The sequence below is a fragment of the Pollachius pollachius genome, assembly GCF_949987615.1.
Source record: "Pollachius pollachius genome assembly, chromosome: 1".
Taxonomy (NCBI): Eukaryota; Metazoa; Chordata; class Actinopteri; order Gadiformes; family Gadidae; genus Pollachius; species Pollachius pollachius.
Window position 1 is genome coordinate 45,386,066 of NC_136934.1, and position 12,746 is coordinate 45,398,811.

Below are 12,746 nucleotides of genomic sequence, written 5' to 3' on the forward strand. Positions count from 1 at the left end.
GCCGACATGCCTTTATATTTGATAGCGGCTTAATTGAATAAGACCATAAAAACATTACAAATATGTTTGCGATTCGATTAGCTACAGTAGACTGGGAAACTGCACTCAGCAGATAAAAGCGTTGTGGCCCCAAGCAAGGCCTATTGATAGCCTATATTGATCCGGCACTGCCCCCCTGTGGTCATTCCGGGTAACGCAAGTCTCAACCGTCAATTGATAGCGCAGTACTCGTTAGCCAGTATTGTGTGGTTGGACAGATTTCGACCAAGTTAACCACTGTTAATATGACACGTAGGCCTACATCCCCAGCCTTTATTTATTATATTATTCATTTTCCAACATGGACTTTCTGGAGTCCTAATAGGCTGACATTGACAGAGAAAGTCCTATGGCAACGTTGGCCTAATCTAATTCCTTCGACACAAACATCACCACTTCCACAATAATTTGCAATGCTTTCTTAATTGCTGGAGATAATAACTTTAACTATAAATAGCGCAGCTTCCAATTCAACTGTATACAGTAGCCACACAACACGACTGCAACCGTGCGCTATGAAAAATCAATCGTATACAATAAGATAAATAAAGTCAAAGTAACCTGGGTGATTATGACTGCACACCGGTGGTTTTTAACACCCTGCGATCGGAGGTTCATCTCGGTGGCTGCATGACGTCAGGCAGCATGACGTCATGCCCGCTCAGTGCGGCTCCTCGGAATAAGCAGCTGTTTACATACTGTAGCCGAGCGCGAATCAGCAGCTAGCGGTGTGTGGGAACACGATGGAGGACGTGTAGATAGCCTGTTATACATCTGGTAGGTCCTCACCGTGTTTAAACCGTATGACTGTTTAATAATAATCGTTGTATTATTAAGGTAATGATCCGCTGGTCTGACCTCCTGTGGCGTAGACTGAGGAGCGAAATGCATGGTGCGGATTGATGCTGAACAGATATGGGAAATAGATTCTTGAATGCGATTTATGCGATAGCCTGTGTTACCCTAAAATATAACATGATCCTGTCCTGTGTGTCCATGCCTTCCCGCTGTACTGTACAGTAGGCCTATGTTATTAGCATCGTGATGGGCTTATTGCCATGATCATATGGCCAGAAGGACACACACACACATACAGAGCAGGTGGGGATGTGTTGGTTCAAGAGGGACTCGCTCATCACGCTAATAATTGATGAGCGCCTCAGTGGTTCTGCCGAATAATGGAGTCCACGCCATAGATAAATATTGAACCTGTCCTATGACTTGCAGCCCACTCCATTACTACTCATCGCACTTCACCGTCCGTGCCATCCTCCCTCTGTCGGTATGAGTCTAAATGCACTACAACTTGTTTTTGCTTCGCCCCTCAGGAACGCCTTTTTTTGTAGAAGACACAATGGACGGATCGAATTGGTGAGTATCAAAATCAATGCCCTCTAAATCAACCCAGAACAAACACTTGTCTCACTGAAAGCGGTAGTGATTCATTTAGTCTGGGAGTAAAAAAAACTCAACTGTCCGCTACACAGTGCTGCCAACTTCAGGATGTTGTATTGTAAATGGTAAATTGACTGCATTTATACAGTGCTTTTCTAACCAGTGGCCACTCAAAGCCTTGCTCAGGGACACCTCAACACTCAAAAGCAAGGAGCAGCCGGGGATCGAACCAGCAACCTTCAGTTTACCAGCCAACCCACTCTACCTCCTGAGCCACATACACGTCAGCTTATTTGATTCAGAGCGTTGCAAAATCCCCCCAAAACACTTACAACCCAGGCGGTCCATTTAAAGAACAGGATGGGAGGAGCAGGCTTTAACCTCCTCAGACAGTGGCGTTCCCACCAGAGTGTTCCCGGTGTGTGTCCCCCTCCCAGCTATTCCCGGGACTACGTGGACCGCTTCCTGCAGACCAACGACCGGTCTGTGGTGAACCAGTTCCAGAGAAGGTTCTGGAAGACCAAGCAGACGCTCATCAAGGCCACGGGCAAAAAGGAGGACGAGCACGTGGTGGCGTCCGACGCCGACCTGGATGCCAAGCTGGAGGTAAGGGGGGGGACCACTTCCTGTGGGGGGCGGACACTTCCTGTGTGGCTTTTCTAACCAGTGGACACTCAAAGCACAATATTGCCTAACCTTCACCCATTCATGCACACATTCACACACGCCGACAGCGGTTTCAACCATGCCAAGGTGAGCAGTCAGGCTGAGGTGCTTTGCTCAGGGACACCTCAACCCTCAGCGGACGAGGAGCGGGGGATTGAACTAGCAACCTTCCGGTTACCAGCCAACCTGCTCTACCTCCTGAGCCACATGCCGCCTCTTAGTGCCAGAGGTGTTCGGAAACCTGCTTGTGACTTTGTGAATAGAGTCGCGTCTGTGAGCTGTTAGTTACTCTGTTATGAACTACGACCGCAGTACATACTTACGTACAAAACATACTCTGTGCTGCAGGTCTTCCACTCCGTCCAGAGGACCTGCATGGGTCTGCTGAAGGTGATCGAGCAGTACCAGAGGAGAATCTGCTGTAGGTCTACACAGTGCCGCAACGTGCCGCACCACAGTGCCAGTGGGAGTCATCGAGTCATGTAGCAGCACTTACTCTACGCACCGCACCACACGCTCTTCCATGTGGGAGTCATCGACTCATGCAGCAGCGCTTACTTATCCAAAGAGACTCAGGCTGAGTCTACAATCAATACTCGATTAGCTACAAGTGCTGCACGACCTTCTTAAAGAACGACAGCCGGACGGAGTGCCGGGCAGGAATAGGAATATATGAAACGATGACCAATATATTGTCCAGACCCTGGGTGCGTTTTGTTTTCCAGTGTTGGTAACAGTGGATCTAGTTGTCATCCTGAACGCCTCATGTAGGAGATCTCATTATGGTGGACGGCCCAGAAGGGAAAGTTTAAGACAGCTGCTGTGATCAATTTGGTTCTATCACCACGTAAGACAGAGGATACGATGAGGAAACCGAGGTATTTCCTATCCTAACCCAGGCCAGATGTGAAGTCTCAGGGAATACAGTGTCATTACATAACACTCATACATCATCGGGGCGCTTGGCTCCCCAATGCCAAAACATCACGATGACTAACCTCAACCGGATCTGACTCCCCCTAAGCCATCCCCTCTCTCCTCTTCCCCCTCCCCTCTCTCCTCCTCCTCCTCCTCCCCCCTCTCCCCTTCCACTCCTCTCCCCTCCTACTCCTCCTCCTCCTCTCCCCTCTCCCCTCTCCTCTCTCCTTCTTCCTCTCTCCCCTCTCTCCTCTCCCCTCCTCCTCCTCCTCTCCCTCTTATCCTCCCCTCTCCTCTCTCCTTCTTCCTCTTTCCCCTCTCTCCCCTCTCTCCTCTCCCCTCCTCCTCCTCCTCTCCCCTCTCCCCTCTTATCCTCCCCTCTCCTCTCTCCTTCTTCCTCTCTCCCCTCTCTCCCCGCTCTCCTCTCCTGCTCCTCCTCCAGACCTGTCCCAGGAGGAGAACGAGCTGGGCCGTTTCCTGCGGGCCCAGGGCAGCCACGACCGCAGCCGAGCCGGGAAGATCATGCAGGCGACGGGAAAGGCTCTCTGCTTCTCCTCCCAACAGAGGTTATCACCGCTGCTAAACACACACACTTCTCTATACATCTCTATACAATCTATTTAACAGATCTCTCTACATCTACACTTTGTAACATAACTGGTACCTCTATAGACACTTTTTTTTACCACAACCGGTACCTCTAATCATAAATCTACCAGCTCTACATATACAATCTATGTACCAGCACTAGCACCTCAACATATACACTCTCTACAATAACTTGTGGCTCTAAATATACACTCTAAGTACCAGCACTACCTCTACATATTCACTCTGTCTATCAGTACTAGTACCTCTTCATATAAGTACACTCTACCAGCACTAGTACCTCTACATATACACTCTATCTACCAGCAGAGGCTCAGACAAGCTACACTGACAACACTACAGTTTGATAAACACTCTAGTGTCTTCTCCCAGCCGAAGTTAGGACAAGCACCCCACCTCACCCCTTCCTTCTCCTCCGGTACACCACCAAGTTCCCCTCCGTCCAGCCTCTATCGTGCGGTATACACGATGAACTCTCAAGGCACTGGGCTCACCTTCCCAGCAGAGGCAGACTGAAGTACTCAATGCAATATGTTTATTATTACATTACCTAACATTTCCTTATCAAGGATCCAATACGGGTATCTTAAGTGATATAAAAGTCAGTCTGTGGCAACATCAAGGCAGTGCGCGATGCACTCTTCTAAAGAACAGTTCTATCTCAGATTGGCCATCAAGGATGTCCCTCAGAAGTTGGAGAAAAGTCAAAGAAGAAGCTGAAAGGGATCGGGTGATTAGGGACGAGGGGTATGTATTGATCCTTCGGGACTGTGTTAGCGATAGACAGAGTAGTTTGAGGACGACCCCTTGTTCAGTGTTATCGATATGATGAGCAGCTGGTAGGTTGAGCTTGCTAGAGTTGGTTACTATTTCTCAGTTCAACAGGTGTCCGTCATATGCAGGTAGGGGTTTGGCAAAGTACTTAAGAGTTATACAAAGCAGGCTGCAGACAATGGGGATCAAACCCAGAACCTTTCAGTTGGGAGTCGTACACCATAGCCATTACACTATCCAGTACAATTCTCAAGTGAAGTCAACCACCCCTCAAACGATGAACATGTCTTTGCTACACTTTTCTTCACAAAAACACAAAAACCCTTGCAGAAACTAGGCTGTGAAGTGAATAAACTATTTCCATTTTCACATCGATAGTCACAACCATTCAGTTGACCAGTGTGTGGTTGTGTGTATGTGTATGTGCGTGTGTGTTTGTGTAAGTTTGGTTCTGTGGTTCTGTGTTGGCTCTGTGTATGTGTGGTTCTGTGTATTCTGTGTATTCTGTGTGTGTGTGTGTGTGTGTGTGTGTGTGTGTGTGTGTGTGTGTGTGTGTGTGTGTGTGTGTGTGTGTGTGTGTTTGCGCGTGTGTCTTTGTGTGTGGGGCCTTCCAGGCTGGCTCTGCGCCGCCCGCTGTGCCGGCTGTACCAGGAGGTGGAGACGTTCCGCTACAGGGCCATCTCCGACACCTGGCTGACGGTGAACCGCATGGAGCAGAGCCGCACCGAGTACCGCGGGGCGCTGCTCTGGATGAAGGACGTCTCCCAGGAGCTGGACCCCGACGGCCTCAAGCAGATGGAGAAGTTCCGCAAGGTGCAGAGCTCGCCCGACTCAAAGTGTTGGCACGTTAGCATGTTAGAATGTTGGCGTGTCGGCTTGTTGGCGTGTTAGCTTATAAGCCTGTTGGCATGTTAGCATGTTAGCGTTTGGCCGTGTTGGCCTGTTAGCATGTTAGAATGTTGGCACGTTTGCATGCAAGCATGTTAGCATGTTGGAACGTTGGCATGTTAGCATTTTAGCGTGAGTGTTGTCACGTTGGCATGTTAGCACGTTTAGATATTAGCATGTTGGCATGTATCCATTAGCATATTAGCACGATGGCATGTTAGCATGGATTGAGGTGCGGCAACAATCTCTGGAGAAGACACCGTCTTTGCCATCGATCGATGGGCTGATTGATAACTTGATAATACAATAGTTTATGAATAATCTGTGGCTGTCACAGGACTGTAATAAGCATGTCCAATCATATCATTCGGCCCGAACGATATGATTGGTTGCTTGTCTACGTACGTCCATGCCCACTCGGCTTGGGCACAAACCTCTTCCTTATTACTGGTCAAAAAGCTGGTTCTTTAGTACATTCCTGGAGTCTGTCTAACTGTGTTCCACTAGTTCTATAATTTATGTAAACACCATGCTGCATCGTTGTGATGCTAAGACAGGGCTTTGCTGATGTAGTGGTGCGCTTCCTGCATTGTCCACGTTGCAATGAATCAATTTTGATCTCAAACAAAAAATACCAAACTCCTGCCAATAGAGGGCAGCAAACACCGTCCAAACCATCCACTGCTTTAATTTCTGGGTCCACATTCAGGAAACAACAAAGCGATATTCTACCAAAGCTAAGGCTTGACATCTGCGTGTGATTCCGAACCACACCCGTAACCCATTAAACCCCGAGCTGAAGAGTGTGAGGGGAAGAGTGTATCTTCACCTCCTCTCGCGGCCTTCCACGCCCAGGTTCAGGCCCAGGTGAGGACCACCAAGACCAGCTTTGACAAACTGAAGAACGACGTGTGCCAGAAGGTGGACCTGCTGGGGGCCAGCCGCTGCAACCTCCTCTCCCACGTGCTGACCTCGTACCAGGTGCGCCCCTTCCCTTCCTCCCACGCCCCCACCTCAGGGGTCAAAGGGCCCTGGTTGGGCCACCAGGTGTGGGTGTTATCAGCCAATACAGGCTTCAGAATCGACCCCTCGCGCATTAACAAGTGGGAGTGCCCACCAAGATGTTTAATGGATAGACCGACCTACAGGCCAACACAGTCGAATGGACCAATTGATAGGCTGATCTATCATCTACCATCTCAGTGGAAACAGAAATACTGTCCCTTTAACTTCCCATCAGGTCCATCTCCAAGACCATACCATATATATTTTGCATTAAAATAAGCAATGCATAAAAATGTAATGTGTACTGTCTATTGTTCATCAATGCAGTATTACCCTTCGAAGTCTTCAAATATACTAATGATGAACTAGAACAGTCATCATGGTGTGTAGGCATGAAAACTCCTAATTTAAAATAGATGCATATTGTGGCTTATCCAGCCAACCTCTTGGGAGTCCCCACCCCCAGTATGAAAACTCTTCTACAGTGTGCAGCCTCTCAGAAAACACACCCCCATGCTTTCTCACTATGGCTGCAGGCAAGCAAGACTTGTATGAATGTAGCAATGTATTCCTCTTAAGGTAACACAATCTGCCTTAGGGGTTATTAGCAAGGCATGGGCAAACTGACCCCTTCCAGGCCAGAGGAAAGAGTTTTCCAGTGGTTAGGGATTAGGGGGGTAAGGGGTCAGCTGAAAGGTTCTGGGTTTGAACTTCAACACCTATGCCCACAGCCTGACCTGCAGGCATCCGTAACCAACTGTCCCTCACCCCCATCCATCCACCATTATCCTTAAGGATGAAAACTAGATGATTCCGAGGAAGAAATTACTAATGGGTACACAGTCCGGTTTTCCCACAGTCCAAAAGGCGAGCTCTTTTCCCTGCTGTGAACCATCAGATTAATGTTTGCTGTCACGGTGGCGGCGCTGGTTCTGTTTGTTTGCGCTGCAGACGACCCTCCTGCACTTCTGGGAGAAGACGTCACACACCATGGCGGCCATTCACGAGAGCTTTAAGGGCTGCCAGAACTCCAACTTCTCCTCTCTGAAGGTCAGCGGGCGTGCCAGCGCTCCACGCCGCTGTCTGCATTGATTTCCCCGTCAAGCCCCGAGACCTGGCCTTCACTGAACACCCTCTTTCTTCCCCCGCAGTGCCTCCAGGAGCCAAAGCAGAGGCAGTCCTCCAAGAGGAAGGAGAAGGCGAGGAGCAGAGGGAAGCCCAGCGTCGAAGCCACAGACGGACAGTGAGAAAGGATGGATATTATGTTTGGTTCTTCATGCATGGAGGCTGAAATGTTCCACTTTCCAGCCATTGACGGGGCAGAGTGACGACGCCTGTGCTGAAAGTTTGGGTTTTGACTTGAATGTGAAACCGGTACTTAATTGAATGATCTAATTGTGTTTGTCATGTGCCTTTATTTTTAGGCTTCTGTCCCAAAAAAATGGAAACACAGATGATGAATCCACAGAAGGTAAGCAAAGTTGATGCTAATTAGGTGTCCAAATTTTAATGAATGACACACCAGTTTAAGTATTTAATTGAATTCTTGAAACAACTCTTACCGTCTCCTTCCCTTAAAAGTGTTTAATGCACTATAACTATTGGCCAGTTTTTGTACTGTAATACATTTTAAATGTAAATGAATCTTTCCTTTTACAGCACAGCTGCAATCAGTTTCTGGAAAGTTATTTGAAGATGTGGACATCAGTAGCCAATCAACAGGTGAATAACCATCTTCCGATCATGCATATCTCAATTTACATACTTACTATACTATTTTGTCTAACCACTTTTAAACCATGAAATTAATTTGGTGATCCAGGAAGTGAGGACCTTCTCTCAACCAATCAGGAAGAGGAAGGCGGGGAGAAGGACATCATGGCCCTTCTGAATGACATCCTGGGAGGAACCACTCTGAAGGAGGGCGAGTTCTCCCAGGAGTGGCGAGAGGTGTTCGGAGAGGGGGAGGAGCTAGGGGCGGGGCTTGGGATGGAGTCGGGTCAGGTGTCGGGGAGAGGGGGAGGAGCCGAGGGGACCCTGCGGGACAGTGACTACTTCCTGCCTTCTCACCTATTGGACCAGAGCCTGGAGAGCATGCAGCCCACAGGTCAGAGGTCAAACACGATAATGTGTTAAAACCGTTCCATCCATCCAACATTTCGTTCGTTAAGCAATTGTTTATTGTCACGTCGATATACTGAAGAGTGTCGTCGCCAAGGTTAGCGTACGTAAACAAAACATCCCTTGCACGTGACCGGGTGTCTCACCACAGCACGTTGGGGCCACCCTTCAAGCCCCCGGATGGCAGAGATAAACAGAGCCTATTATGACCAGCCCCGCTGGTACAACGCGATGGACGCGGACACCAGCGTGGCGATTAGGGCTCCTAATGCCCACTTAATGGGCATGTCTGTTTCCATTCCACCCCGCTATGGGAAGCTGCTGCCAACACGTCTCAGCCCTGTTTTGTCGTTTAGTCTATTTCCAGCCCAGGAGTCGAGGCCAGCCCTGGAAAGCTACGGTTTTGCAATAAAATGTTTTGCTAAGCACAGGATTCACTGTCTGCAGTGGATGAGGCTTCAGGTTTTTAGGGCTAATTTGGTGGGTTTGGTTTTAGATGTATAATGTTGTTTCAGAAGGGGGGGGATGAGAGGGCTGGGCTCACTGAGGGGGTTGTTTGGGAATGTTTGACTGAGGTTGAAAGGACTCTACTAATCAAAGGGAGTTTTGGTTCAAGTCCAGCAATCCATTTCCGCATTGTCTGTGCAGCAGACTCGTTCAAGATGGTCTCTGGGATCTGTTAATACTATCAGAAACCAAACCAGGTCCCACTCCCAGTGTTCAGCCTTCTCTTTCTTTTCTTTTTTAACAGCAGATCACTGACTTGCCAATAGACTTACTACTCATATTAGCACATGCATGCATGTTGTAGGACAACAGATTTCGCGATCAGATATGGAACACATAGAATTGTGTGTCTAAATCCATGAATGATGCAATGAACACTCCACATCCTCCACACATTTCCACAGCAAAAAATTCCAGTGACAACAACACAACTAGTTTTAAAATCAAGTTAATCTTAAATTCCCATGGAAGCAAAAGAACATCCTGAGATCCGTAAGAGGAAAGATGAGTTTGACCGCCTTGCATCCCGGACATAATGATAGAAAACGACGCTGATCTTCAAAAAGACTCTTTAGCACATTGGTACACAGGATTACACATACTTAGGCTGAGCTCGTAGAGGAAGGAGCTCTGCATCCATATTTGGTTATGCACCGCTTTGCGTGCTCTGTGTCCATCATTCATCACAATTAGTTTGCGCGTGGTTAAGGGAGCGGGGAGAATGTATTTTAATATGCTTCTGTCTTGCATTAACAAAGCGCTCTGGTAGGGGTTCAGCTGATTGTAATTTATGTAATGAGAGACAGTGTTTATCCTGTTGATCTGTTGTTTGTTATGCAGAGTCGTCTCCCACCCCCCCCCCACCCCCCCCACCTAACGTCACGTTCTCAGTTTATCGGTTCCCTTGGAGGAACCGGTAATTAAATCACGGGTTGGACGGCGGGGGCCGTGACGTGTTAAAACGTCCCTCGACCATCAACTCCCAACTCTCAATCTCCATTTTAGATTGGGCCAAGAGCATTCCACAGCCCGTCGCCGCGGCAACAGAGCAATCATCTGGAGCCAATAAGAGCCCCTCCAGACCGCCTGCGAAAGGTAGGCATCTGCCAAATGAGGAAACCATATGAAGTCATTCGTTTTCTGAGAGAGCCCTAGACTGTACCATGAAAGGGTTTAAGGGGGTGGCTTCTGGCCCCGGCCTGGGTTTAATGGGCGCTCTCTAAGCACCCTCGGAGCGACCAAGACTTTCCATGGATAAAACTAACTTAGGCCAGAAACCTTGTTTAAAGGGGAAATGTCACAATTTAATATTTTGTAATACAAGAGCTCTGCTCCATCGGTGTGTACTGAAAACATTGCAGTCTGCAACGTCAACTCTGGTTCTGCCGGAAATAAGTGGAAAGTTGGACCATTGGCCAGTTAGATATGGAGGGCCGATGTAGATAACGCAAACCAATGGTCCAACCTCTTCGTGTTTTTGCTGCAGAAACCGATTAACATGTGTGCTGTGACACGTTACTCGCTCATATTACAAAAATGAGTGCCTATTGTGACGGTTCCCCTGAAGTTCTCAGTACAGTCCTGATGGTGGTGGTCTTATCTTCCAGAGACGGCAGGCATCTCCAAGGACCTCTCTGCGTGGTTCAACCTGTTTGCTGACCTTGACCCTCTCTCTAACCCCGACGCCCTCGGCAAGCCAGGGGAACATGAACTTCACAACGCATAGGACTAGTCCTCCCACAAGGGCAGTCATGGGGAGCCTTAGAAACCAGTTCTGGTGGACGAAGATCTTCAGAAACTTACGACTATACTCACTCATTTGTTTTGATTTGTTATGTTTTGTTTTGTTAAAGCTACATAAACATAACCACCCCAACAATTGCCCCCTCCCTCTCTTCTCCACCACGGATAAGGGTTCAAGTCCAGCTGTGGGGGAGCTGTGATAACGCTGTGTTCATGCATGTGATTGACAGGCAAGATCGATTCCCTCAACCAATCAGGGAAAAGAGGCACTGATTGGTCAGATATTAGCCATGATTTTCCTCAAACACATTACGGGGCTGTCAACCACATCAGAGCATTTAAATTAAACCCCTTAATCCTATCCACAGCACCTTTGAGTTCGTTCTACCTGTTGTTTCATGCTGGGCTAGACTTTTTTTCCGAGCATAGATACCTCAGTGAATGTTTGCTCAAAAACAGCTGCACCTCCAAAGTGAGCTGTCAAAGAAAAGAGTTATAGAGTTGAGACACACCCACCCATTTTCTTTCCAGTCATAATTGGAAATGACAAACAAGCAGAACAACTTTTTGAAGCAAAAACAACCAGGTTTAAAAGGTGAAAATATCCCCACTCAGAACCACAGTGTCCTACTGCGGGTGTGTACACGGCATCGCTGAGTTCAGCAAGTCCAGACAGTGAGGAGAGAGGAGTTATTGAGAGCCAAGATACCTCATGGAACTTATTGAATGGTCCTGTCAGGGCAAACATCGCTGGCTCCCAACTGATTTTCCCACTAAAATCAACAGAACCTAGAACCAAAAACATCCAAAGCAAACACAGCGAGTCTGCTGCAGACGGCAGGTGTTTCAGTCTTAAAGGGGTAACCCAACCCCTACCATTAAACCAAAAACACTCCAGTCGGCTCTCTTTATGATTGGCTCAAAATTGCGAAGTCAGTTGGCATCAATTTGAGCCAATTAGAAAGCAGCAGTTGGGAAACCCAGTGTTCCACTGGAGATTGTGTTGCCCCAGAGGGGATGTTTTAGGAGTTCAGTTTTGAATGACCAGTTTGCAATTCCAAAGCTTGAAACCGGTCCCTAGAATCTTCCAGGATAGGGAGATGGAAAGATATGTCATCCAAAAGAAGATCGACTCGTCTCTCGATTACAAACCCTGCTATCATTTACCAAGCCACCCTTCCAGTTTCCTTTGTATATATTACGTTCAGCCTTCATGTTGTACAAATAACACACATGCATATTAGTCACTTTCCAGGCATTGTTTTTGAATAGCTGGAAAGAAAGGACATTTATTTTTACTCAAGGACACCATGGGAGGGGTTTTTCTGTATCAGGTACTTTTTTATACAAATATATTTATTACTGCATGTTGCATGTCTAAGGTAAAAAAAAAGTATTGTATGTGATAATTTAGGATTATTGGATTGGGCGAAAATTCATATTTAAGAGGGTCATTTCACTTTACTCATTTGGAAAAAAACTTATTTTGGCCCACACATTATTGCATAATCATAGAACTATAATACATTTTTATGGGTTATAATTCTTCATGAGAAGAGCCTTATTCTAACGACCAGTCACACTAATTTAGCCATTTTACGTGATCGAGTGCTCAGACCGAACCACAGGTACAGCAACAGCTCTCGTGAAAACCAGGTTGCTGAATCTAGTTTAACAAACATGTATTTCACCCAAGTTGTTGCAGCTCCTGCAGTTTCATTTGAAGTGTTTGGTTGACTTTATTATCTAAAATACTATCAAGAGGGAAACAGAATTCTGCTTTGATATTCAATCCATGTGACAAGTATTTGTCTGTGTATATTAAAGAGTGAATGCAGCGATTGGCTAATTTCTGCTCTTTCACCCCACCATCAATGAAGAGAACATTTGTATCCCGTTAAATAGTAAAACATGGGTAGCCCACAGGGTCTCAAAGATGAGCTGATGAATCTAATCGGTTGACCTATAGCACAACACAATGTGACGGGTGGACTTTAGGTATTAGGTCGCAACATGCGTTTGAATACTGTACCGACTGTAAAAGCGAAAAAACGAAAAACAAGTTTGAAGTTGGGTGGTAT

General features: G+C 47.2%; 1 protein-coding gene across 1 annotated transcript; it reads left to right on the plus strand.

Moving 5' to 3' along the window:
* Window positions 1-1,393: 1,393 nt before the first annotated feature.
* Window positions 1,394-10,669, plus strand: ica1 (islet cell autoantigen 1; the record flags this gene model as incomplete). Its single annotated transcript, XM_079749691.1, has 13 exons — window positions 1,394-1,410; window positions 1,872-2,040; window positions 2,449-2,521; window positions 3,461-3,584; window positions 5,016-5,214; window positions 6,145-6,270; window positions 7,246-7,344; window positions 7,446-7,537; window positions 7,719-7,765; window positions 7,954-8,016; window positions 8,117-8,401; window positions 9,928-10,017; window positions 10,530-10,669. The coding sequence occupies 13 exons, from the start codon at window positions 1,394-1,396 to the stop codon at window positions 10,646-10,648; spliced, it is 1,503 nt and encodes a 500-aa protein (XP_079605817.1). The 3' UTR covers window positions 10,649-10,669.
* Between the last annotated feature and the right edge of the window lie 2,077 nt (window positions 10,670-12,746).